Genomic DNA, 27,715 nt, shown 5'->3' with positions numbered 1-27,715 from the left:
GCTGTATCATCCATGTGCTCTCTGGCAAACTTCAGACGGGCCTGGACATGCACTGGCTTCAGCAGCGGAACACGTCTGGCACTGCGGGATTTGATTCCCTGCCGTTGTAGTGTGTTACTGATGGTGACCTTTGTTACTTTGGTCCCAGCTCTCTGCAGGTCATTCACCAGGTCCCCCCGTGTGGTTCTGGGATCTTTGCTCACCGTTCTCATGATCATTTTGACCCCACGGGATGAGATCTTGCGTGGAGCCCCAGATCGTGGGAGATTATCAGTGGTCTTGTATGTCTTCCATTTTCTGATGATTGCTCCCACAGTTGATTTTTTCACACCAAGCTGCTTGCCTATTGTAGATTCACTCTTCCCAGTCTGGTGCAGGTCTACAATACTTTTCCTGGTGTCCTTCGAAAGTTCTTTGGTCTTGGCCATGGCGGAGTTTGGAGTCTGACTGTTTGAGGTGTCTTTTATACAGATGATGAGTTCAAACAGGTGCCATTCATACAGGTAATGAGTGGGGGACAGAAAAGCGTCTTACAGAAGACGTTACAGGTCTGTGAGAGCCAGAGATTTTCCATGTTTGAGGTGACCAAATACTTATTTTCCACCCTAATTTACGAATAAATTCTTTACAAATCCTACCATGTGGATTCATGGATTTTTTTTTCACATTCTGTCTCTCACAGTTGAAGTGTACCTCTGGTGCAAATTACTGACCTCTGTCATCATTTTAAGTGGGGGAACTTGCACAATCGGTGGCTGACTAAATACTTTTTTGCCCCACTGTATCATCACACTAATCAAAGAGAAGTTGCACTTTGACCTTTTCACTCTCTGTTTTTTATTCTTTTCATTCTTTCAGACCAAATCATCAGAGCTGGAAACAACACCACTCTGATATGTTGAGCTTCAAACACCTCCATCATAGCCGTGGAGCAGCCGTGACATGAAAGTAGAATATGTCTTTTTAAGCTGAGACGACCACTTTGACCCACACAACCAGCATCCATCTTTTAAGGACAGGGTGGATCTGCAGGACAGAAAGATGAAGGATGGAGACGTGTCTTTGACTCTGAAGGAAGTGACGGTTTAAGACACAGGGACATACAAGTGTCGTGTCTTCATGGAGGAAACACGTCTGTGGAAATCCATCAGCACCATCAGCATTAGTGTTGCTAATCCTTCAGGTGAGTGAGCTTATTGTGTCTGTCATCAAAGGAGAAGCCAGCTGTTGATGTTGTTTTCTAATGATGATCTTATTGAGACTTTGTAGAAATCAGCTGACACCTCACACCTGTTTCTAACCTGCAAGTCCAGCAGGAGCGCTTGTAACAAACAGGTCAATCTGTTTGAGTCATTGTTGGTCTGTCAATTACAGCTGTAGTGATTTTTGTGGCTTTTGTTATCTATAAAAATCGAGAAAAAACTGGGAAAAAAAAAACCTCCCACTCAATCTTGCCATAACCAGACACGGCTGTTTTTCTGTAGGAGTAAAGAAGCTAATGTAACATCATCATTAGTGTAATATATCCCATATTGAGAGGAAGGGATGACTTCAATATAATATTCAATAGCCCTCGACATTTAACTCTAACTAATGAGATCAACTATCAATCCTGTTTTTGTAGCAGCCAGAGCGGTTTGGGCTACAACATGCATTTACTGCATTCAGTGACTTCCCACTATGAGCCCTTTACTCTCATACTGTGCAGCCAGAAACTGGCACAGGGTTCCTACTTTTAAAATAATAAATTAAATTAAAATGTGGGAAACTCCAAAGTAAATGCTAGAAAACAGAAAAAACATCCATTAAGTACAGTCTCTTAATAGTTCTCAGGACTCAGAACGTGAGTGTTGATCAGTGCAAAAGTTGGTGTTTTGTTTTTTTGTTTTTTTTAATTATTATTATTATTATTTTTAAAAAGAGGGGATAAATTATTCTTTTGTTCATTTATTCATTTATTTATTTATTGATACTTGGAAAAAAACTGAAGAGATTGCTATGCTGGACCTTTTGCTGAAGTGGGCCTAGAGAGCCAGGGCCCACCTGTGTAAGGTGGAGTATCACGGCACAGCTGTGTATAAATTCAGAGACGCAAAGTGGAAATGCTGTTGGTGGTTCTGTGTGTATTCAGAAAGGTGCAGTTATAACTACTTGCACTATCACAAGTTTTTGCTTCAGTAAAATCTGTATCAGGTTTACAGGATCAAAACAGGAGACAGTGCCTGTAAAAATTGTTGGATTGATTCAGAGAGTGCCTCTGTGCACCTCATTTCATAACGAAAGGGCAACTTTCTGGGTGCCCACAGAAAATGCTGAACATCAAACGCACAGTCTCTGTGGCTGTGCTTCTAGGCCTTATCTCAGCATCTCAGGGTAAGATTATTCCTGTATTATTCACAATCAAACAGCTTCTAATTGTTCTCACTGAACAGCTGCTGCTAAAAGCTGCAGAGTCTCTGAAGCACAATTATTGTACTTGTATTGCGTTTTCACTTAACTGTGATTTAATTTATCATGTTCTTTAAGATCAGTTAGATTTGAGAAATGATTAATGGACTTTGTAACAGCTCACATTTAGGTTTCAAACTTTCTTTATTATTATTATTATTATTATTTGTATCCAATTGTTATTTTTTAATGTAACCAAAAGGAAATCAGAGATATCAGATATATTTTTGTTGAAACTTCACTGTATATTTCTACAGTATTGCACTTTGGTTTTAGGAGGCTGTCCTGCAGCCTGCTACAGCTTAGAGAGCAGCTCGGTCTGAGGACAGTTTGACTTTTTAATTGCTTCTTTATGTCTTTGGTTCCAAATAGTGAGCCAATAAAGCAACAGAGCAGAGCTTAGCAGTGTCTCTGTTGCTCACCTCACTGCTCAGTGGAGGAGAAGTGACAAGCTGCACTTTGACCTTTCTATCTGCTTTTTGTTGTTTTCATACTTTCAGACCACAAAAACATCATAGCTCAATCTGGACAGAATGTCACTCTGACATGTGAAGCTTCAAACACCTCCATCGTAGCTGTAGAAGGGAGCAGATCCGACCTGAAGACAGAATATGTCTTTTTAAGCCGGGACGGGCACTTTGACCCTCACAACCAGCATCAATCTTTTAAGAACCGGGTGGATCTGCAGGACAGACAGATGAAGGATGGAGACGTGTCTTTGATTCTGAACAATGTGACAGTTAAAAACGCTAGAACATACAAGTGTCGTGTCTTCATCGATCAAAGACGCCTGTGGAAATCCATCATTATCACCAGCCTTAGTGTTGATCCTCCAGGTGAGTGAGTAGAGTTGAGTGTGTGATCAGAGGTGAAAATGCTTCCTGGTTGTAGATCTTGTTCATGAGACTTTGTAGAAATCATCTGACACCTCACACATATTTCTGACCTGCAGGTCCACCAGGAGCACTCCATGTGGGTCGATCTGTTGGAGTGATCGTTGGTCTGGCAGTTTCAGCTGTGATGATTTTTGTGGCCTTTGTCATCTATAAAAATCCAGAAAAAAGAGAAAAGATTTTTCGTAAACAGACACAGCTGTGTTTCTGTAGAAATAAAGACTTTAATGTGACATCTGCAGTTATTTAAAATCCCCCTTCCCCTTTCCCCTGAACAACCCCTAAACAATCCCCCTCCTTGAATTGCCACCTTATCGTGGTGGAGGGGTTTGTGAGCTCAGACGATCCTGGGAGCTGAGTTGTCTGGAGCGTTCAGCTCCTGGTAGGGTCTCCCATGACAAACAGGTCCCAGGTGATGAGCCCGACTGAGAGCAATTCATGTGCACTGCAGCACTGATCAGTATTTACACACTGTAAATATTTTTAATAAAACTGTGAAAAAGTCTTACATGTGTTTGTTGGTCTTTTTAACTCTCCATTATGACACTAAAAATCATATCACCAATATTTAATAATTAAAGATTTCAGACTTTTTATTGTCATTATGCAACAACATTACAGTAATTAACTCTTTATCTAGAGTTTAGAACAACGAAACTAAAGTTAATATTAATGTTTAACTCACACGGCTCCTGCCGAGCACGTACTTGTTAGAGAAAAAAAACAATCAAGTGTTATCAAGAGGAAGTGTTTTTCCAAAGAGAGCTGAGATCATTCCTGGCATAATAAAATATTCCCAGGAACGCCTTTCTAACATGAAATAAGCTCATAGTGCTAAACTTGATCTGCCTAAGTGCAGAGTTTGTATATGGAAATATGATCAGATCAGCAAACTTGGTTCCCTGACGTAAAGTGATGAAGTGATCAGAATAATTTATGGTTTTAACTGAAATGTGCTGAAAAGAAGAAGAAAACCTTGAGATCTGGAATACAAGGAGTCAAATTTTGACCTGTTTGACTGCAGCTCACTGCAGCATTGATCAGTATTTATACACTGTAAATGCTTCTTCTGTTTTGTGCTTTTTATTTTACACAAATATGCAGAAAGCATTGTGCGCAGGATAGAAACATGTCTGTTTTTTCTCTTTTTTCCTGACAGTAAAGCCTCTTCTCAGTCATTCAGACATCTTTCTGCTGCCATCTACTGGCTTTTACCTTTCTGTGACTGATGCCTTTATACACCATGCAAATATCAATCAGCCACTATATTAGGAACACCTTACTGGTACTGGGTTGCACCTAGCTCAGCACCTTTTCATCTGGGAAGAGAGATCAGAACTAAAGGAGAAAAATGTTTGAAAATGACGCACTGAACCAGAGAATTGCTAAAAGACACATAGACACAACCTAGTTCAACTTCATCAAAGTTGCTAAGCTAAATCAAAACTATCAGCAAAGCCTCAGTACTGATGAAAACATAAATGGGCTCCTGAAAGACAGAAAAAAAAATCCACTGCAGCTGGCGCAGTACTGCACATTTACAAATGAGAGAGACCGGGCAGGTCTGCTCTCCAGCAATAATAACTGAATGACTGAATAACCCAAATAGAAAAGACCTTTATTATCATTGTACATGTACAACAAAATTCTAGGTGTTCCACAGCAAGTGTGGAATAAAATAACATATTAAACATAAAGAATAAATAAAATTATAAAATCAGGAAGAATATATACATAAATATATACACAAATAGGAGAAAGGCATACATTAGAGAACAAAATAGTTGAAAAGTGCTTGAAAGCATTGCAAAAATCTGTGCTCCGGTCACTTCTGTAATCATAAGTCCAAACAGTGTCATTGTATGTACTAGTGGTCAGTTTTGGTATTACAACAATTGATATCGCCTGCGGCACTGACTTACCAGGACACCTCCTGATCTCCTCTTGGGTGTAATGGCTCCCAAAATAATGGTTTTACATTAGAGTAATTTAATAATATGACACACTACTGTACTAAAGTCATCAATAATAATTTTACAATTTTATTGCCACTCATTTCATTACAAAGGCACTTCAATTATCTGCACAATGAATGAATTAAAATATATCAGATGTGTGTTTTTCTTCCTGCTACAATCAGCTGTCAATTTGTGTGCAGGGAGGAGGAAAATGGTGGTGAGGTCGACAACTGTTGATGAGTGGAGATGTTACTTTTGTTTTTGTACCACGAGAGGCTGAGAGTGTGATGGGAAAGTTGTTCTGCTTCAAGCACAGAAAAAAAGAAATCGCCATCGAGACTTTAACTCTGTGCAAACATCTGCATGAAGAGCACGCTAACACGAAACTAGCCAAGGACTAAATTCTTACATACTGGATTTCCTTGAAATAAATCTCTTTGTACACACACACACACACACACACACACACACACACACTTTCTTTCAACCACTGAATGATTTTCCTTCTGTCTTTACTCTGTGGTTGAGGTTGAGCCGCTTGCCTGTTCTTTGTTATCTGCTCTGAACAGAGGTGTGTATCAGTTAGAAACACAGTTCAAAGTTTCCATCACTGCTCTTTCTGAAACCCACAGAACCACACGACAGGAACAACATGTGACAGCAAAGTTTATTGATGCTGCAGAGGAAGCAGGACAACGCTGTAGAATCAACTGCACGGTGCCACACAAAGAGCAAAGTTACAGAGGGCATTCAAAACAATACTTTTATGTTTTAGTTACTTTTAGTTACACTACATACAGACTGACCTGTATAGCCACTGAGAGTGTAAATTATAGCGAGAGGACACTGCACAATATAGACAAGTAAATATTATAAGTCAAATTCCTCAGGTCTGATGGGCTGTGTGGACCAGTTAGAGACCAGCAGCTGGTCATTGGTTGGACTGGTGGACTACAGCTATATAAATAAACTTGCCTTGCCTTACAGTGAAGAGTAGACAATGTCTGAACACAGACACACACACAGTTGAAATGGTGTGAGAACAGAGAATAAAAGGCTTTTCTAAAACTCATCTGATATGTTTATGTAAAGTAAACTGACAGAATGGGGAGAGGATTTAAAGCACTTTAGTGATAAATTTAAATTTGTTGTTGAGGGTTCGGTGAGATAGTGACGTCGTCTCTCTGAAGATCAAACTGGTTACAGGAGAAACAAACTGCAGATAAAGCTTCATATGTGTGAGTTCAGTTTGAAGTTAAACTGATCAGCTCCAAATTTGGGAGGAATTTAAAGAAGTTTCAATATTAAGCCTGAAGTATGATGTAAATGTGAAGGATTAAATAATAAATAAATAATGTAAAGTATGATATTACACAGCATCTGCACCCGATAATATTTTTGACATTAAAGTGATTTCAAATTGCCTCCCTATCACACACCAAACTATGAGGTCAAGTTTAACCCATTAACAGCCAATATGCCGCACAAAAAATGTTAACTACAAAATGCGAAATAAACTCAGTAAAATAAATTACTGAGAGGACAAATCTCCCTATGTTCATTAGGGATGGGTATTGATAAGATTTTAACGATTCCGATTCCATTTTCGATTCTGTTTAACGATTCGATTCTCTTATCGATTCTTTTTAAAAAAGGAGAACACTAAGGTCGATTAGCTTAGAACTTTGTTTTATATCTTCTCTTTGAACAAGGTAGAAATTTAGGAGTAACATGGCCTTACAAACCCAACAGTGAGATCTTAAGAGATCCACAGCCTACGGCTCTTCAATGGGGTGTCACAGGGTAAATGTAAAATAATAAAATAAATATTCTTCTGTAGCAATAACAAAGTATAACATAAATTATTCTGTGGCAATTACACAAGAATATCCAGTAATGTCCCTGCCTACAATTAAACACATTCACTTACCGAAAATCATCTGCTGTGGCAAATGGGTGCAAGCCTTTGACCACAAACTGAGTCACTGCTCGGTGACATTCGTCTATCCTGGCCTGAAAGGAGACGCTACTGGTAGACTGCAGCGAGAACTGCCAGCGAGCACCAGCCAGACTCTGTCTGTCTCTCTCATCATGGTCACCTACATGTACAGTAATGGCAGGCCTTGTAATAAGGCAGATTGCGCTAACATAATATGCACTGTTAGTTGATTATTTACCTGCCGCATTAACGGGAGAGGACGTGCAAACGTTACCGCTGCTGCTGGGTTGAGAGTCACGAGTCCGGAGCGGAATTAAAAACACGTGTCATCGCGTGTTTTGTGAGCAAATGCTTTTGCATATTCGTAGTGTTTCCTCCCTTAAATGAAATATCTACTTTGCAAGTTGCCCTGTTGTCATCGGTTCTCATAAAGTATAATCAAACTTTTGAGCGTTTGAGCCGCTTAGGCGCCGTGTTTCCTGCCAGGTAAATGATGCTCCGCAATGTGGTGACGTCATTCGGGGCGACTGGAATCATTAAGAGAATCGTTTGCAAAAATGGCAAACAATTCCAAGGAATTGAAACAGTGGGAACCGGTTCTCAACAAGAACCGGTTTTCGATACCCATCCCTAATGTTCATACAGTTTACAAGATGTTTACAGCTTACAGGTGGAGGATGCTGCTGATGTGATTTCATCTTTATAAAAGTGATTTTTACAATTGACCTGCTGAGTTTATAGTTTGTATAGTTTATGATATTCAACTATTTATAAAAAGGAACAGAGGCCAAGGAAAACAACTTAATAATCTTTATGCTCGCTTCTATTAAACAAAAGAGACAAACCCTACATCACATTAAAAAGATGAGAGCCTCATTAATGCAGAGGATACATGAACCACCAGGCAGAGCTGTTATGATGTCACATCAGGAGTTTAAAATATGTCTGTGTGAGAAAAAAAACTTAGAGAAACATCCAGTAACTTCTATGAAAATAGTAGTTACTGGATGTACCTCCAGTTCTATGAATAGTTGTGTTGTCTCCTAAAGTGTGGACAGACTGTTGTGGACATGTTCCCCTCATGAATACAAGGAACAGTAATGTAATCTAGTCGGATAAAATCAGATATAAGTCATAAGCTTTAGTTGTACTTTCATTCTTGGGGCTAATTCTGCTGATCCTGATACTTTTGTACTTTGACTTATGTAACATTTTAAAATCAGACCTGACATACCAGTGAAAGGGTTTGGACACATTTCTCATGAGATCATTTCAATAAATATTATGACACAAATGTACAAAATACATCTCTTTTCTTCTTTTCTTCTGTCCTGCACAGCAAACATTTAGTCAGATCGCAAAACTCTCGATGACAGTAAAGCATTACTGTAGAATGTAACAGTTACAATTCATAACGTGATACCAGTGATATTCTGAAAAGAGCAGCTGTACCTGTTTGTCCATAAATGATGTCTTCAGTTCTCAGGGCTGAGTGGACGGGAACAGGATCACTCTCTGCACAATGAAACACACACAGAGGAAATCACTGCAAATGCTACAAGTTATAAAAGTGTTTTTAAAAAAGACAACTTATCACTGCTTCTTATACAATAAAAATATTTCCTAAAATTTTCACCAATTCTTTTTTGTGTGGATAAGACCACACTTGTTATATTTGTTCATTTATTGTAAACAATATGAGAAGAAAAAACATTTTATCAGAAGGTACAAAACAGACCCACACTTTGTCACACTGTATATATTGTGTTGACAGATTCCTGTTTGTCTTCATTTATCAGCTCAGTGGAAACAGCAGGGGGGGCTGCTGTGGTTTTCCATGCAGTGTTTTTAAAGGACAGTTTGAGGTGCTGAGGTGTGGTTCATTTAAATTTTACTTCAAACATTGTTTTCATGCAGAGTTCTAATGTTATCTTGTCTTTTAATTCATCAAAAGTAGAATAAAGAGTTCTGTTTTTATGTTTTATACAAATGTTCATCATCCAGTGATGACAAATTTACTGCATTGAGGTTGGTTCATGACATCTGCCGTGCATAAATACATCCTGATCACAGGCATAACAACAACTCAAAGTGAGATGCTGTGGCCTATCATAAGCTCTGATGATCTTCTTCAGCTTTTCTATCACAAGCATAAAACAGATTTACTCATAAATACAAATATAATGTCTGTACGTGTGGAACAAAGAACAGCCCAATAACCAGGGATCCTGAGACTGACTGGACCAGGATGTTATGCAAACTATAAAATGATTCAAACCATATCAGTAAAATACAAAACTGTGACATATATGTGAGCAGAACTGATCTTGATTCTGTTTGCACACTAACAGTCCTGCAGTACAACCTGAGCAGATGAAGTATTTTTATCTGACAGAGGAAACATGACGACCACAGAGCTGTTAGTTTCTGTTAACAGACTAACCACAGGCTGAAAAACACACAGCCCAACATGCAAAGAACAGCATTGATTATCACCTACAAACTCACAACATACAACTCTGTTCTGTCAGCCGAGCATAAAACAGCTTTTCTCTCTCCTGTCTCACAACTTTCAGCTTTCTCAGGCTCTCTGCTCTCTGTTGGTCTCTTCATCTCTCCTGGATTTAGTTGGCACAAAAACTCCAGAGAGCACAAGTTCTAGAAGACAGAACTACAAGGTTTAAAGATATTTAAAATCAATTTTTAAAAAAGATTCATCCATTTACAGCAGGAGAGTGATAATTATGAACAATCACTGAATGTCAACTGGGAAAAAGTTTTAAATGTTATTTTGTCAAAGACTGAAACAGTGCTGCTACTATAGCTACATATTATACTGCACCACTCAGAAACCTTTAAAATAAAATGTGCACAGATTTTGTTAAAGTTGCCAAATTCAAAACTGTCAGAGATTATCAGTAGATGCAGCTAATCTATCAGTATGAGAAGCCTACATGATATTCTTCCTGAGATAAAAACATTTTCAGACAGCATTACATCTGAATCTAAGGTCAAGGTCACCAATGTTTGAACTTGTATGAGATTTTTTGTACGTAGTGAGTTGTTGTATTCATAAAGTTGTGTGACACATTGTCTCCAAAAGTTGATTCTGTTCATCTGGACGTAGCGTTTTGTGGGAGAAACGTTTCGTCACTCATCCAAGTGACTCCTTGAGTCTCAGCTGACTGCAGGTTTCCCCAATCTTATAAACAGTACATTTGCATAATGACTCATAATGAATCAAAGACCATTGATCAACTGTCTGTATGATCAACTTGGTCACCTATAACATCTCCAAGTTTCTGGTTTCGATCCTCAACCCGCTGGTGGGCAGCTCTGAGCACCACATCCAGAACACGTTGGACTGAGAAGGTGAGAGATGTCATTATGGAGGCAGATGAAACCATGGTCTCGTACGACGTTGCATCTCTCTTCACTTGCATCCCAGTCACGGAAGCGTTGGAGGTAGTCCGTAAGAGATTACAGGATGACACCAACCTCAGCAACAGGACCACTCTCAGCATCGACCAAGTGTGTTTGCTTTTGGAACTGTGTCTCCATTCCACCTCTGTCACATACAAGGGTGGCCAATTTGTACATGGAAGAAGTGGAAAAGAGCGAACACCATCCCCACTGACACAGCGGCCAGGGAGGCAGAAGAACAGCACATCAAGAAGGCCCTGAGTAAATGTGGTTATCCCAGCTGGACTTTTGTCAAAGCTGGAAAGGCACCTAAAGAAAGCTCCAGCTAATCCAGGAGAGAAGGACAACCGCTGCTCAAGCGAAAAGCTGTAGTGATCCCATATGTGTCAGGAGTATCGGAACAGTTGAGATGCATTTTTTTCTAAACGCCGCGTCTCTGTGGCTTTTAAACCCCAAAACACACTGTGCCAAAAATTGATCCACCCAAAGGATCGGGTCCCCGACACAAACAGAGTAACATAGTGTACGCTGTTAAGTGCCAGGAGGATTGCCAGGATTTATACATCGGGGAAACCAAACAACCTCTGGTGAAGCGGATGGCACAGCACAGAAGAGCTACCTCGTCAGGCCAGGACTCTGCAGTCTGTTTACACCTACAGGCCAGTGGACACTCTCTCAATGATGAGGATGTACACATCCTGGACAGGGAGGAACGCTGGTGTGAGCGCGGAGTCAAGGAGGCCATTTACGTGAAAAGGGAAAGACCATCACTGAATCGAGGAGGGGCCTAAGGGTACATCTGTCACCATCTTACAATGCTGTGATTGCAGCCATTCCCCACCTCTCTGTGAATGGTACTCATGGTCATTGATCAGTGGTTGTTGATCAGTGGTCATGAGAATTTGCATAATTATGATTAAGGAACTGACCTCCCAGCCCATTGTTCCTTCAGTGAGCTGGTTTCAGTCATTATGCAAATGTACTGTTTATAAGATTTGGGGAAACCTGCAGTCAGCTGAGACTGAAGAAGCCACTTGGATGAGTTACAAAACATTTCTCCCACAAAACGCTACGTCCAGATGAACAGAATCAACTTTTGGAGATTTACTTACCTGGATGATTGAGCATGCATGAAGACGTGTGACACATTAGTTTAAGCTCAGTGAGTTCACAGAGTTCCTTTAGCCAAGTTTTATAATTCCTCTAAATATTAACATGAAGCCTAAACACACAGCGCATTAAAAACTACCTCTGCTTCCTCTGATTGGCTGTTGTTGATGACTTGAGATTTTCTGTGACTGTACGTGATGTCATCTCTAACTTCTCCATCAGCTGAAATGAGCCAGAATGAACAGCAAATTGATTTACTGTTTCATGCTGTGAGAAAAATATTAGTGAGTACCACATCAAAATAATTTACTGTGAAAAACAAAGTCTGAGTCTCACCTTCAGGTTTCCTGTGAACACATGGTCTCCCTAACAGAACCAGTAACACCAGTAAGAACCCACAGATCGATTTAAGAAATGACAACACAGAGAGAGCAGTGGAGGACAGTGATGGAGGAGAAGTGGATGAAGAATGAGGTGTGGATGTAGGTGGAGGTGTGGATGTAGGTGGAGGTGTGGATGTAGGTGGAGGTGTTGATGTAGGTGGAGGTGTGGTGGTGTGTTCCCCTAAAATAAAGCAAACACAGTCATTAAGTTGTCGTCACATTGTGAATGTTGAAAGCTGCAGAAACACAGACAGGTGAGTGTGTCACCTGTGACAGTGATCCAGCTGGATGGAGACTCTCCATGACCGCTGATGTCACACTTGTAGAGGCCTTCATCAGACCTGGAAACATGCTGGATGGTCATGTGACCTGTAGGCTGCTTCCTGATGAGGGAGCCATCTTTATAGAAAGCAGCTGGGAGGTTGGAGGGAGTGGTCTCTGTTTTACAGAGCAGAGTGACGTCATCTCCCTCCATCACAGGGAGGACAGGACTCTGCAGGATCACTGATCCACCTCAACACAGAGACAAGCTACAGCATTTCATCCATTTACACACAGCTTCATCAACACTAACTCCACACACTCAGCTTACCAGTGACTGTCAGGTTAACCATGTTACTGATGGGACCCTCTCTGGACTCACACCAGTAAACTCCACTGTCCTGAGGGAAAAAAGTGATGTCACATGAAGAACCAGACCATCTTCCCCACCCATCTCCACACTGAGTGATCTTATTATTGGTCCTCAGAGTCCATCCAGCAGAGCTGTCGTCCTCCTCACAGCTCAGAGACACAAAGTCTCCTTCAAAGAGCTGAGAGCTGCTGGGACTCACAGTCAGACGAGCTGTGAGGGATAAAATGAAAAACTGTTGATATTTTATATTTTATAACTTCTGTCTTAGACAGTCATTAAAAATGCTCTTTGCTTTGTCAATTTTATGTCTGAAACTCAATCAGGTCATATCAGTGAGCATTTATCAGGTTTAAACTGTGACAGAAGAAGATTACTGACCTTGGTTTGTTGTGCAGCTCAGCAGTGAGATCAGAACTAAAGAGAAATGACACTCAGGTTGATTTGAGGTGAACATAAAGAACAACTCCACACAAACAGCTGACAAACTGTTTGTGTGGAGTTATGGAAATATGGTATCTAACCAGATTCTTACTCTAGATGGCATTGGCTTCCAGTAACACTGTGAGGAACCTTGGAGTCATTTTTGACCAGGATATGTTCGTCAATGCACATTTTAAACAAATATGTAGTATGACGTATGTATGTGTATGATGCTAAAAAACTACTTCACGCATTTATTACTTCCAGGCTGGACGACTGTAATTCATTATTATCAGGATGTTCTAAAAACTCCCTGAAAAGCCTTCAGTTAATCCAAAATGCTGCAGCAAGAGTCCTGACAGGGACTAGAAAGAGAGAGCATATTTCTCCTGTTTTGGCTTCCCTTCATTGGCTTCCTGTTAAATCCAGAATTGAATTCAAAATCCTGCTCCTCACATACAAGGTCTTAAATAATCAGGCCCCATCTTATCTTAATGACCTTGTAGTACCATATCACCCTATTAGAGCACTTCGCTCTCACTCTGCAGGCCTACTTGTTGTTCCTAGAGTATTTAAAAGTAGAATGGGATAGAATCCATTCAATGACAATTTTTACATTTTTTACATTTTACATTTTTACTCTTTGTAAACATCAACCATTCAGCTGCTAGAACAGTAATCAGTGTGATTACTGATTTGTTTTTCATGTCTTCTCCTCCATCATCAGTTATCAGGAGAGCAGACAGTCAAAGTACAAGAATTCAAACAAACACAGAGATTCTACTTACAGAGCAGACACAGCACAGATGTTTCCTTCATCGTCCTTCTCACTCATTTCAGCTTTTTTTCATTTCTGTCACTGACACCAAGTAAAGCCCGCCCTCTTCCTCTGAGCACCAGCTTTCTATTGGTTCAAACACAGAGGCGGTAACTCATGTTATGCCTTGTCTAAAGATAGAAGTGAATAGAATTATTTAAATATACACATCAGTGAAAAAGCTCAAGTGTAGATTTTTTTCTGGAAATACTTTGAAATAAAATGCTGTGGCTTAAAGCTGCCACACTAACACACACGACCAGAAGATCATGAGTGTTTTAAGATCATCTGATTATATTTCATAACTTTGATGGAACATTTATTCTCCCAAATCATTTATAATTATGGCCACTAGAGGGCGGCGTTTGACCCTAAAGTCTATCCGATTGTTCAGTCTGACGTCACTAGCCGTGTCTGGGCCTAAACTCCGCTGCAGGTCCATATATCAAACGATCACTATGGCATTACTGAGAGTTGAAAAACTGTCTAAAGTCTGTCATCTTTAATAAAATGATCAGCGTTCTGCTCTACCAGGTGTAAAAATTGAGTTTAACATCCAGGCATCCATGAAAACCGAATTTATGACATTTAACAGAGTTAAAAGTTAGCAGGGAGTTAGCTCGCTAGCTTCTATCTAAATACAATATAGCATGTCCTGACTGCGGGGTTTTGGAAACAAATTAAAACGTACAGCTCTGCTATCACTTCCAGCATAAATGAAGACAGAAAACTAAACAGCAGTGACGTTTGCAGGGTTACTGAAGTTGGGCTAGCTGGTATATAATGATGTGCTACGTGACCGCTAGCGACACAGCTATGTTTGCATAATATACACAAGCTAACTTTTTTTCCACTCGATAAAAGTTAACGTGAGTGTTCTCGGTGGTCATGAACAAATGTATTCGCATGGCAGGATGCTGTAAAAGGACCAAACTTCAGCCAGGAGAACAACTGAGATAATCCATCCACAATACGAGGTTAGTCATTCATATACTGCTGCATGGGCTGGGCTGTAGTTACATCCTAAGGTTTTAAAAACTGAGCTTAAATAAATGATTAGTGGTAATAAAAGCCGAGGGAGGTCAACAGTGATCACTGACTGCAGTCAGTGATCAAAAGCCATATTAAACGCAGACTACTTTAGACCCGGAAGTAGGATTCGTCGCGTCATCACTGAACAACCGGATAACGATACAAGCAAATTGTCAGTGATGCTTCTAGTTTGTTTTGCCTAGTTCTCATTAGCAGTCAGTTCCTTCATTTTTACATATAATATTGCATTACTTTTTAATTAGGTAATGCGGCTACATTAGAGAGCTTTAAGGGGGCTTTTATTGTGAAAATGTTGCAGGTTGCACGATGATCAGATAGCAGACATGTAGATGAGGCTGATGTGGAGAAATGATTTTAGAATATGTTTATGATCTAATCAGGAGCTCTCCTATAGCAATTCATTGTTTTGTTCCAACACGCCACAAACCTAACGATGACATCATCTTAAAAACTGGAATAACTGGTTAGTCCGAGTTTTGAGTTCAAACTCTGCTGAACTAAATTAAAAGAATTAAAAGACAACATGCCATAAAAATGTTTTCAAAACTTTATTGTCAATAAACAGAGTCACAAAAAATAAATAAATTAATTAATCAATCAATAACATTTGACCTGATTTTGAAATGTAGACTGCAGTAACAGAGATGCATTCATGGAGAGAAAAGATAAAAAAAATCAGAGAAAACATCTAAATCTGCAGTTACACTGAAAAATAACATAACACTGTACATTATAACACTGTACATTATAACATTCATTCAGTTGAAGATGATCAATAAATCCTAAACACTATCAGGCAGATCACTGATCGTTTATAATCCACAGTAATCCATCGTTTCTTCACCACATGCAGTGTTTATGGTGCAGGTTGGTTCAGTATCAATAATTATACTGTAACAGCTGATCTCTGCATGAGATTAATTTGTGTTGTTCAAACCTCACAGAACCAGTTTGATCTCACAAACAGCTGAACCTGAAGATGAAACACACTCAGTGACTCTGTTATTGTAACATACAGGACACTGAAGTGACAAATAAGGAGGGCAAACCAATGATGAACAAAGTCTGCTGACAATCACAGATTTGTTTAAAATGAGTTCACTCAGAAGCTGAATATTTTATTTTGAAAAACCTTGATCTTGTTTGATGTGTATTTGTTTGATAATGTGACCTCCTGTGTTCTCCACATATGAAGTGAGGCAGAAATGAAAATAACTTTAAGACTTCAAACTTACACTGGGATGAGCAGCTAACCTGATAAAATAAGTCACAGATTTCAATGCTGTAGGTTCATCATGTGAAATTTCATGTAACAATCTAAACAAGTCTGATGAAAATCAGAGAAATGTGAAATCAAAAATAAATATGGATGCGTTTGATGTCCCTCTGATTGAGGTTCAGCATTATTAGTTTCTTTGTCTTAAAATCATCCTTCTTGATTTCAGTGAAACAGAATTTAGGACTGTGATGAGCAAGTAGATTCATAGTTCACATTCTTAACCTTCTTTTTTCGGTAGATCAAAAAAGAAACAACAGCAACAAACAGAAGAACAGCAGCAACTGAAAGACCGATGATGAGTCCAACAGACCCTCCTGTCTGACCTGCAGGTGAGAAACAGGTGTGAGGTGTCAGCTGTCAGGTAGGTGATGAGTGAAGAACAGAACAGAATCCATTTCCTCTTCAAACTGCTGTCAGACATTATCTACTGCACTCTGATCACATCACTCAGACCAGCTGCTTTCTACAAAGTCTCATCAACAACATCTTTAGAAACAAACATCAACAACCAGGAAGCAGCTTCACCTCTGATCACACACACACTCAACTCTACTCACTCACCTGGAGGATCAACAACACTCAGGGTGATGCTGCTGATGAGGGCATATGAGGCTGTTGCAGAGGAGCTTCAAACCATCTGTATGTTTCTGGATGACACCACACTCGTATGTTCCAGCGTCATTAACCGTCACGTTCTTCAGAATCACAGACACGTCTCCATCCTTCATCTGTCTGTCCTGCAGATCCACCCGGTTCTTAAAAGATGGATGCTGGTGATCTGGATCAAAGTGCCCGTCCCGGTACAAAAGGACTTGTCCAGACTCCAGGTCAGTTTTGCTCCACTCTACAGCTGTGATGTTGTTGTTTGGAGCTCGACATGTCAGATTGACGTTCTTCTGTCCAGATTCAACTGTGATGTTTTTCTGTGCTGAAAGAGGAAACAACACAGAGCAGAGAGGTTAAAGGCTAAAGTACAACTGTTTACTTCTGCAGCAGAGTGAGATATATCTGACTGGCATTGGAATTAGTCACTAAAAGATCGAGGAAAAAAAAAAAAAAAAAAAGCTAAAGTTAAGAAACAAAATGTTTCTTTCGTTTGTTTGTTTTTTGCTGTTTTATTAACTTTTTTAAATCTTTGACCATTAATGGTAAATGGCCTGTATTTATATAGCGCTTTACTCAGTCCCTAAGGACCCCAAAGTGCTTTACATATCCAGTCATCCACCCATTCACACACACATTCACACACTGGTGATGGCAAGCTAATGTAGCCACAGCCACCCTGGGGCGCACTGACAGAGGTGAGGCTGCCGGACACTGGCGCCACTGGGCCCTCTGACCACCACCAGTAGGCAACGGGTGAAGTGTCTTGCCCAAGGACCCAACGACCGAGACTGTTGGAGCCGGGGCTCGAACCGGCAACCTTCCGATTACAAGACGAACTCCCAACTCTTGAGCCACGATCGCACAATGTGTGTTGTTGATCTCCTGATCTCCAAATTAGTTTTCAGTTTCCGTTTCAGTTCAGAAATTTTTTTTTGTGTGTGTGTGTGTGTGTGTGTGTGTGTGTGTGTGTGTGTGTGTGTGTGTGTGTGTGTGTGTGTTTAAGTGTTGTGGTTGAGGGGTCGTATGGCTTGATAATAGAAACTGTTTTTAAGTCTTGTAGTCCGAGCAGACAGACTCTTGTAACGTCTGCCAGATGGTAGCAAGGAGAACAGCTGATGTGCTGGGTGGCTGTGGTCCTTGATGATGCTGTGTGCTTTACAGAGGCATCGTTTAAGATGTCCTGAATGGCAGGAAGGCTCATGCCAGTGATGTGCTGGCAAATTACCTACCTTATCTACCTTAAAAACCTTCATATAAACACACCATACCAAAAAAAAAAAAAAAAAAAACCTCAAAAGGTGACCTCTGGCAGCAGACATAAGGTACTAACCCAAAAAAGACTCTTACACCAAGAAAAACACGTCCTGATAATAAGTGAATATAATGTGTGAGAGAAAGCAGCCTCTCATTATGAGACACTGTGAGTCTCTGCATGCTGCCTTTATGGAGCTACAGCTGTTTGTATACACTGAACTAAAAGCTTTGTAGCTGCATACTGACCCCTGAAACTACAACACATCACACTGACACACACATTACACTTCTTTGTCTCTGTGAGATCTGATCACACCGACATGTTAGGTCCACACAGACTCCACCCAGCCTCGTGTCTCCTTCACAAACACGGAAAAACTGAATCAATATGAAAATAATTCTTCAGGAAATGTTGTTAACATGTAAACAGACTGATGCTTTTCCTCTCTGTCCCACAGAGTGAATCTCACCTGCAGAGACAAACACGAAGAGGCCGACAAACAGCAAAGTCGAGCAGAGCGACGCAGTCACAGCAGACATTTCCGTGTTCTTCAACTCCGACGCTTCGATTGTTCTAAATGTCTCAGGATGGTTTTATTGAAATAACTGAACCTGAGTTTAAATCCTGACTACGTGAGATTAAATTTAAGGTTTAAATGATCCTGAAAGTCTCTGACTGAGAACAGATCTGACTTTTTAGACACTCGCTCAAACTCAATACGTCCAAGTCATCATCTCTGCAGGAAGTCACGTTAGAGTCACGTGTGTTTACGCTGCTGTAGGGTGAGCATAAATAAGTGCGTCATAACTAAAGCGGTGAAATCTGAAGCAGGTCTGAGTGTTTAACAGGTTCAGTTCTTGAATGATCTCCACAGAACAACACAAACATCTCATCATCAAGCATCAGCTACATTAGGGGTGGGCAACTCCAGACCTCGAGGTGTCCCTGCAGGTTTTAGACGTGTCCTTGAACCAACACAGCTGATTTAAATGGCTAAATTAGCTCCTGCAGTTCTCCAGAGGCCTGGTAACGAACTAATCATGTGATTCAGGTGTGTTGACCGAAGGTAAGATCTAAAACCTGCAGGCCCTCGGGGCCTGGAATTGCCCACCCCTGAGCTACATACTAAAGACCATCATCAGTCAAAGGACTTCAAAATGACGTCACTGTATAAAATGTATATTGTACTATGGAGGAGGCAGCATTGTTTAAAGACTGAAAGACATCATTTCAAACACTTACTGTTGTTATAAATCTCTGAAACCCTCAAACACGCTTCTGATCAACAGGATGGAAAAATGCTCCACTGAAAGATTTTTTTAAAAGTGTTTGGTCCATGTGCCCTGTTGTTCATTATTAGGTCAAAAGGAACTTCTTTAAAATTGATTCTCCAGAAGCAAAAGGCTAAAGAAAACTAAACGGTTGGAAAAATAAAAAAGAACTTAATTATAAAACTTAACAAGTTAAAAATCTAAAAGAGACCTCTGAATCAAGCAGCCACCAATGAGGAAATGCATCTGTATTTCCTTGTTAACTTGTTTTACAAGACAAAACTGTGACAGCAGTGTCACCATAGAAACCACCGTCGTCTTCTTCTTATTGGCTGTAAGCGTGTGTATTTGAAAAACAAATATCACAGAGAAATCTCTTTCACTGATCTTAGTTTGATCCAAGCAAAAGAACTGGAAACAACAACCATACAGACAGCAGCTGCTGTCAGCCACATTATTAATGATGATTATTATTATTGTTAGTGCTCACAGACACTCAGCAGTAAAGGTTTAATATATTAATGATCTCACTCAACCTGCCACTGACTTGCAGTCATTAAGTTCTAAAACATGACAGCCTCAAAGTCTCTCCGCTGGATGGAAAATTAAAAAATAATGAGAAGAAAGAAACAGGATATTGTAGTTTCATCATAGTGTGGATTTCGATGGAAATCACACTGAGTTTGCAATAATGCTGCATAATAATAATCATCAGTTCTCTCTTTAAAGTTGTGTGGAGGTGTTCAGCAGAACTTGCAGCTTTGTGGATGGTAAAGAGGCATGTTTGTGTCTCTGTCAGTTTTCTGGAGAAACTGGCTCAGAGTGCCAGTACGTGTTGCTCAGTACATTTTAGTTTCTTTTTGTGTCTGTTGTCTTTGTTCATGAACTGTCTGATTAAGTGATTTGATTCCAATCTCAGTGCAGCAAAAACATCTTAAATGTTGCAGTTTCTGTGTCTGCGAGTCCATCAGGGTCGCGGACAAAGAGCAGGTTCCTGTGATCAGACTGATGTTCTCTGTCGCTACAAATAGTTCAAACAACTGAAGGAAAATAAGTGCAAGTTACATTATTCTAAAACGTTTTAATTGTTTTAGTTCACTCTTCTGACAGGATGGAACAACTAAAATGTTTAATGAAACATAAAACACTTTGTAAGGTCCATGTACCCTGTTGTTTTTCCACTGACCTAAAGGAACATCCTTAAAATTGATTCCACACAAGTAGAAAGTTAAATAAAATGTTACAAAACTAAAAACCAAAAGCTAAAATATAACAAGATAAAAATCTAAAAGTAATAAGACCTCAGTACCAACAGCTATCAACAAGTGGATGCACCAGTTTATCCTAGTTAACCTGATTTACAAGACAAATCTTAAACCTGTGCTAGACTATTCATCACAGTGTAGTTGCTGGAGGCGTGTTTGTGTATCTGTCAGTATCCTGGTTAAGTTGGATCAGCAGTGAGGGTCAGAACTAAATGTTGCTCAGTACATTTTTTCTTTTCTTTTCTTTTGTGCAGCTGTGATTACAGATGTTCTTCTGCCTTCAGAAACCATCATATGTGAATCAAACAAATGACAAAAAGACTTTCTGACCAGGTGCAGACCAGCAACAGAAAATAATAAATAAAAATAGTATAAATTTTATATTGAGAAATCATATTGTAAGAACCTGCTTTTTTAATTTGATGAACATATCAAAACTTAGATCCATGTGTCAACAAGTGAACTTTTGTCTGTACTGCTGTGGAAATTTTTTGAATAACCTGCAACACGCCCAGTGAGTCCAAAGTAGAGAGAAACATCCCAGCCAAAACAGCAGGATGATGGTGATCTCTGACGATGGGCACCACCCTCACATCTTTCATACACGCACAGAGAAAAACATTCCACATTGCCCATGTCACTTGTTTTATGCTTAGCCCTCACCTAAAGCAGAAGGAGTCTTACTATCTGTGTAACATCTCCCATGAACTCACAATGGCCCCAGTGTGTGTTTGCAGTTATTTATTTGTAAAAAATGTTTGGTATCATGTATGATTTTCGTTTCACTTCTCACGTGTACTCCACTTTGTGTTGGTCTTTCACGTAGAATTCCAATAAAATTGATTCATGTTTGTGGCTGTAATGTGACAAAATGTGGAAAAGTTTAAGGGGGGCGAATACTTTTGCAAGCCACTGTATGTGTCCACGATTGTATGCTTGTGTTTGGTTTTTCTGTTTTTCTATGTGTCCGGTCGAGTCTCTCTCTGGGAACATCTCAGGACCCCCCAGGTATGGAGGCCTCTGTCCCCCCACCACACTCCCTGCCAGTGGCTGCTGCCCTCATCCGTCAGTGTGTTGGTGGTGTTCGGTGCTGGGTGCTCAAGTGTGCACCTGTCTCACTCCCAGTGACTGCTTGGTGGGACCTGGTGACCGGGGCACGGGTGGGACCCCTTGGGGAGGTGGGGTGCCCTCGGGGCTCGGTCCACTCTGGCACAGTTGGCTCCCGGCAAGGCCTGCAGGCTTGCCACTGCAGCCCTGTGTGGCTTCTGCACTGTGACTGTGGGGGGGCCCACGTCTGGGGCTCTCCTCAGCACTTTCCAGGAGGGTTACACGGTTGTCTCTTTCGGTGGTCCTGCTTGGGCTTTAGCATTCTGGGGTCCTCTAGATGTCAGGGACCTGGGTCTCCTTCATGCCTGCTTCATGCTCTCGGGGGCAGGGCTATGGCTCCCCACATCCTCTAGTAGATTGTTACATGGATAAACTTTTTGAACAGACAACTGAGTGTTTTTGAACTCTAACACACGTTAGAGTTAACACGTGTACACACGTGTGTTTATAGAAACAAACTGTATCTTCCTTCGCTGCATATCTGGCACTGTCAGCCTCACCTGCTGCTCAATAACATTTAATATTTAGTATTTACTGGGGGGGGTTATTGTTTATTTTATTTTCATTTGCTGAACAGACAGACTTGACTGGGGGAAAGAAAGAAAGAAAGAAAGAAAGAAAGAAAGAAAGAAAGAAAGAAAGAAAGAAAGAAAGAAAGAAAGAAAGAAAGAAAGAAAGAAAGAAAGAAAGAAAGAAAGAAAAACAGCGGGGAAGAGGGATGGTGATAAAGGGCAAAAACCAATAAAACAAACAGACAAAAAATACATATATCACCTGTTGAGAAATAAAAAAGAGAAAACAAGCAAAGAAAAAGAGAGCAATATAAAAAACAACATCACTGCGATGGTCTATGTGAATATAACAGTAAATACTAAATATTAAACATTATTGTGCAGCACGTAAGATCGACAGCGCACAGTGTGCTTTGAGGTAGGAGCCAAAAAGGGTGTAGTTTGTGGGTGTGATGACCCGTGTGTACACCTGTGAGCATGAACGCGCTTGTTTTTTTAAAAGGTTCCTTCATGTAATGATCTGCTAGAGGGTGTGGGGGAGCCACAGCCCCGTCCTCCAGGGCATGAAGCAGGTATGGAGGAGATCAAAACTCCAGACATCCAGAGGCCCCCAAAACACAAGAGACCAAGGAAGACTAACAGAGGGGCAGCCGCGCCACTGTCCCAGAAAGAGCTGAGGAGAGTCCCAGATGAGGGCTCACTCAGCAGCCGTGGAGAAGAAGCCAGGGGGGGTTGCAGTGACGTGCCCGTGAGCTCCGCCGGCAGCCAGCTGTGCCTGAGTGACCGAGCCCCAGGCCGAGAGGCCGGGGGCACCTCACCCCCGAAGTGGCCCGAGCGAGCCCCAGGCTCCAGGCCCATTGCAACATTGACTGCGATGGTCAGTGATGATCTGAGGTTATGTTCAGCAGTAAAATGCTGCAAATAACAATTTACATCTTCAGTGGCTGAATAAATTTCTTTATTTATTCCAAAACTGATTTATTTACTTTCTTTTCTCAACCTGCAATATTGATTTTTTGTATGGATAAATGTTTTTGATAAAAAACGCTTTGACTCACTTTCCCCAGATGTTGTCCTTATTATTCCACAGTGTTAACTTTTTTCTTTCCCCCTTCGGCCACAGTGCTTTTGACAGATGATGTCACCCCTGCGATCAATTGTGCCAAACGTATCGTTAGGCAACAAGGCATCACAGCCTGGTAAGAACAGATCATTATGTGATTGGGATGCACTGATAGTTCTGTGTTCATTGGACTGACCTTTGAATCTGGTTTTAGGGTTGCCTGGCGCACTCGCTGTCAGGGCCAGGATCTCAGGCCCTATTTGTTCGGATGTCGTCTTTAATCAACACATAAACAGAAGGGTGTCATCGACATAGTAAATTGTCTCCATCCTTCTCTGTTTCTACTTTGAAAGGAAAACATATTGGGTGACCCAAATGATTAAAATCAGTTAAAATCTCTACTCTTTCAGTGTTTTTCATTCCTCATTTAAAAAATTAAGAAAATGTGGTCTCATGTGTTCTAAATAAATCAGTAAATATGGAATGCTTTGTGTCCTTGATTAGACCTTTTCTTAAGGTTATGTTTAGTTGTAGCTTCATTTAAAGGAAGAAGAGCTTGTGAATTGGAACCACCACAGGAAAAGAGATTAAAGCCATATGTGTAGAAGAATGCGGTGACATACGACACTACCTCCTGTGTTAACAGACAAATTAACGGTCTCTCTCTCTCTCTCTCTCTCTCTCTCTCCTTTTATGGGAATGTCTGAATTTCTATACATACCAAGCTATCTCCTGTTTCAGCTGACAAGCTAAAGGTCTCTCCTTTTAAGGAAATATTATCAGTTCCATACATGCCACTCCTACTGCTCTGGAAACTTGCTTGAAGTATAAATAAAGAATGCTCTGAAAGCCCTGGGCGGTTTTCCTCTGTGTCACATCTGAATGCTGCACACGTTGCTGCAGAACAGATCGGACAGTGACAGGGGATCGCCCATGTATATGTACATGTAAAAAATCGATATCTGAGTTGTGAGTATCTTTATCTTCTAAACAATTTTCTCCTCACAGGTGCTGTGTATTTTTTGCATACACATATAACAGGATAGTTTTAGTGTTTTGTATTTTTAAATTTTAGTATGAACTTATACAAAATGCAGCAAACCTTTAAACAAACTGTTTTATTGACTATAAAATAGACTATAATCAGATTCATATTGGTATCGGCAGATATCCAAATGTATGATATCGGTATCGTGCCATCTCTAGTTTCAACCCAAGAATAACAACAAAAGAAGAAAACCTAAAAGGCCTTGTCTGAAGGGTGGGAGTGTTAAATGTGAAACATCTCACGTCTATCATATGATCTTGGTATGGATGGATTTGTCTACATGATGGTTTTCTGCTGTTTTCTCTCTGCATGGGCTGCTGATAAAAATATGAGTGGAGACAATGTGCAAAGATGCAAAAATATAATTGGAGACAGTGTGCTAAGGTGAGCACTAGAGACATAACAAAGGTTACGTGTTATATAAACTCAGTGTTGTTACTAACTCATGCGGTGTGAGCAAAATTTTCTGAGACCGAGCCCACGAATATCAAACCTCACTTGATTTAAATGTTTGGTTCAATATCATCTACTTTTGCACCTTAGGACTGTTTACAACTTCATTTTTGAAAAATACTGGTGACTGCCAGTGGTACTGTCTTTCACTAGGTCTTGTTAGGAGAGATGGTATCCATCCCACTTTGGATAGAGCACCTCTCATTTCTAAAAATCTTTTAAAATTTTAAAACATAGCTTTTTTTAAATTAAAGCATAACAGCTGTAATGTTTTCTCCCACTGAAAACTTTACGTCCAGATGAACAGAATCTACTTTTTGGAACATAAATTAATCTTTCATTGTTCCTCTATTTTTTTTTCCTGCAGAAACTGAAGCAGATCGCTGACAGACGTCAGTCAAAGAATCCAGGTGATGGTGAAGCTCTCGCTCTGCTGGGTCAGGTGGCCAGAGCTGAGGGCGACAGGAAGAGAGCTGCTGAGTTTTATGAGAAAGCTCTGAACTATGACAAGGACAATGAAGAGTACTTGTCTGCTCTGTGCGAGCTGCGCCTGGAGCTGCAGGGATCATCCTCTGATTAATCAGGATCACTGCAAAGACTGGCTATAACTAACTTACAATCTTACATGGAGCAAAGAAGTATTTTTGATCTTTCGGAGAGTGATACGCTCAGAAAAAGCAGGATGTAATTAATCTTTTCCAATATGTATTTTATCTTTTAGTTTCTAAATCCTCAAATTAGTTATTTAATTGCATATTAGGTTAATTGATATCACCAAGGCACTGAGATGATGCACGTGTGAATGCTTGTTGGTCCCTCTGTGTACTCTGCCTCTCGCAGAGAGGCGGCTGTGATAAACCCTGAACTGGAAAAGCAGAGGATGGAGGGACATTAGTACACATTTAAATTAGTATTTCTTTCTTCTTTTGTAGTTTCATGTGATCAATGCTCAAATAAAGGTAGCTGTATATTGTACTCTTTGCTTTAATTTATTTAGTGTAATTGGTTTAATATGGAAAAATCCTTTAATAAAACTTGTTGTTCAGTTGCTGTCAGGGTCCTGGGTCGGAGTGACCTGCTGGCGGACTGGCCACACCCGAAGCCACACACCTGCTGCTGATCAGGCCTCGTCGGGGGAGCTACTTAGGAGAGTCTTGGAGCTCCTACCAACGTGGGATCATTGCTTGAGACTCCATGTTAGTCACCCAGTTGTGCTTGGTTAGTGTGTGTATATGCCTGCGGTTTTATGTGTCCTGACGGCTGCTTCTATTGTGTCCCCAGGAGAGGGGTGGACAGCAGCCAGCACGGGGAGTGCTGAGACACGGGAGCGGAGAGCACAAACGCTAGGAGAAGACACGACACGGGAGTCTGGGGAAAGCACGGGGATTTATTGTTTAGTTTCATACATAAATAAACGCACTGCTTGTAGAGCACCGCGCCTGGGTCCTCCTTCCCTACACCCCCACAGTCTGCCTGTCAAACTGTGACAGTTGCTCTTGTTTTAAGATATTTTCTCTTGAAGTGAGAAAGAAGTAGACGTTTTGAATTTATTAAACATAATAAAGTACTGGGAATGAGAGCTTCAACACTTAATTTATTTCTCGCTTTATTAAATGCCAAAGATGGGAGGTAATGATGTTCAAATACTTAATAGGTATAAGTGTTCACGCATATTAAACCGTGAAGTGTTTACTTTTGCTCTTTAGTTTAGGCTGAACCACTTTGATCCTGTTGCTGTCTCCATGTATCATCTTGTGGTCGAAGCAGATTTCCACTGAAAGTGCCGACTGCCAATTTTTTTTTTTTATCCGTGCCTGGCTTTTTATCCGGAGGACAGTGTTCCCCGATTGTTCCTACCTTTCTCTGTCAGCATGACTCATCCTGCACTTTCAGTCAGAGGTTAGCCAATTTCATTGGAATGTGGAAAACACAGATAAGGCAGGAAAGACAATAAAATGGAAGAAGTTAATATGTGTGGTTCTGTAATACCAACGCTGATTGTTTACTGGCCAAGAGGAAAAGTGCCTCAATTCACTTGTGCTTGCCAGCATGTATGTACTAAAAGATAATGCATTTTTTTATATGTCTTGGATAAAAAAAATGTTAAGTGTTGCACAGTTTTTAAGGGAAGAGCATTCAAAAACAAATAATTACATGTTCTGATGTCACAGGGTTAGGACTGCGGGTACATCAGAGGCTAAAAACAGATGGTGATCATTTCTGTCTCTGTCAAAATTCAAGAGGAGACACATAAGAAAAGTAACCTTCACGATAAAAGTGCAGAAAGGAAAATCTACATTAATAGACAAAATTTCATTTTTTTTGTCTAAACATATTTTTTGTAGAATATGATTAATGTTGATCAATTCAAGAGAATAAGAGAATAAAATGTCCACTTTTCAACTACAGCCAGGAGGTGGCAGCACATCTCCTTTCTTCTCACACTTGGACTCATCAACTACTACTATTTTCGACAGCATGAAAACTAAAGAAAACACAAAGTTCACAAAGAAAATATCTCAGACCTTTTCACAGTCTGTAAGCAGTCTTGAGCTAGCATAACAGAAAAATACAAAAATAAAAGATATTACTAAAAGTATCCTCATATTTCTAATGTAAATTAGAAACTTTATATACAACATACATGAAAATCATTACTGTGTGTGCCTCTTAGACCACATGCAGAATAGCATTACTGTTGTGGCTGTAGCCGCATGTAGCTCTGTATCCATGCTAGTTCTCGCCCACATTGACAGGGTTGTACTTTCAACTAACTGT

General features: G+C 40.3%; 2 protein-coding genes and 2 long non-coding RNA genes across 4 annotated transcripts; 2 read left to right on the top strand and 2 right to left on the bottom strand.

The window, feature by feature from the left end:
- Positions 1–982: 982 nt before the first annotated feature.
- LOC145425705 (uncharacterized) lies at positions 983–3,846 on the top strand. The gene is made up of 2 exons (XR_013906437.1): positions 983–3,284; positions 3,401–3,846. It is a non-coding gene; the product is annotated as an uncharacterized LOC145425705 (long non-coding RNA).
- Positions 3,847–8,397: 4,551 nt separating this feature from the next.
- LOC145425675 (sialoadhesin-like) lies at positions 8,398–14,106 on the bottom strand. Its single transcript, XM_080298931.1, has 8 exons — positions 13,997–14,106; positions 13,167–13,202; positions 12,747–12,998; positions 12,422–12,667; positions 12,108–12,335; positions 11,911–11,993; positions 8,691–8,753; positions 8,398–8,569 (listed from the first exon to the last, which is right to left on the bottom strand). The coding sequence occupies exons 1-7, from the start codon at positions 14,025–14,027 to the stop codon at positions 8,721–8,723; spliced, it is 909 nt and encodes a 302-aa protein (XP_080155057.1). The 5' UTR covers positions 14,028–14,106; the 3' UTR covers positions 8,398–8,569; positions 8,691–8,720.
- Positions 14,107–15,613: 1,507 nt separating this feature from the next.
- On the bottom strand, positions 15,614–19,105 carry LOC145425688 (uncharacterized). Its single transcript, XM_080298981.1, has 2 exons — positions 18,688–19,105; positions 15,614–17,285 (listed from the first exon to the last, which is right to left on the bottom strand). The coding sequence occupies exons 1-2, from the start codon at positions 18,755–18,757 to the stop codon at positions 16,927–16,929; spliced, it is 429 nt and encodes a 142-aa protein (XP_080155107.1). The 5' UTR covers positions 18,758–19,105; the 3' UTR covers positions 15,614–16,926.
- A 4,123-nt stretch (positions 19,106–23,228) lies between these two features.
- Positions 23,229–23,920, top strand: LOC145425689 (uncharacterized). Its single transcript, XR_013906414.1, has 3 exons — positions 23,229–23,250; positions 23,497–23,572; positions 23,651–23,920. It is a non-coding gene; the product is annotated as an uncharacterized LOC145425689 (long non-coding RNA).
- The last annotated feature ends 3,795 nt before the right edge of the window (positions 23,921–27,715 follow it).

Source organism: Astatotilapia calliptera, chromosome 3 (assembly GCF_964374335.1).
Source record: "Astatotilapia calliptera chromosome 3, fAstCal68.1, whole genome shotgun sequence".
NCBI classification, from domain to species: domain Eukaryota; kingdom Metazoa; phylum Chordata; class Actinopteri; order Cichliformes; family Cichlidae; genus Astatotilapia; species Astatotilapia calliptera.
Note: the sequence above shows the minus strand (reverse complement) of the source record. Positions and strands in the feature narration are given on the sequence as shown.

Excerpts from the sequence above, each read along its gene's own strand:
- LOC145425688 (XM_080298981.1), bottom strand. The coding sequence starts at position 18,757 with ATGTCTGCTGTGACTGCGTCGCTCTGCTCGACTTTGCTGTTTGTCGGC. Across the intron at positions 17,286-18,687 it reads CTTCGTGTTTGTCTCTGCAG|CACAGAAAAACATCACAGTT; the intron begins GTGAGATTCACT and ends TTCCTCTTTCAG.
- LOC145425675 (XM_080298931.1), bottom strand. The coding sequence starts at position 14,027 with ATGAAGGAAACATCTGTGCTGTGTCTGCTCT. Across the intron at positions 13,203-13,996 it reads ATCTGTGCTGTGTCTGCTCT|TTCTGATCTCACTGCTGAGC; the intron begins GTAAGTAGAATC and ends ATTTCTCTTTAG. Across the intron at positions 8,754-11,910 it reads GCCAATCAGAGGAAGCAGAG|AGAGTGATCCTGTTCCCGTC; the intron begins GTAGTTTTTAAT and ends TTCATTGTGCAG.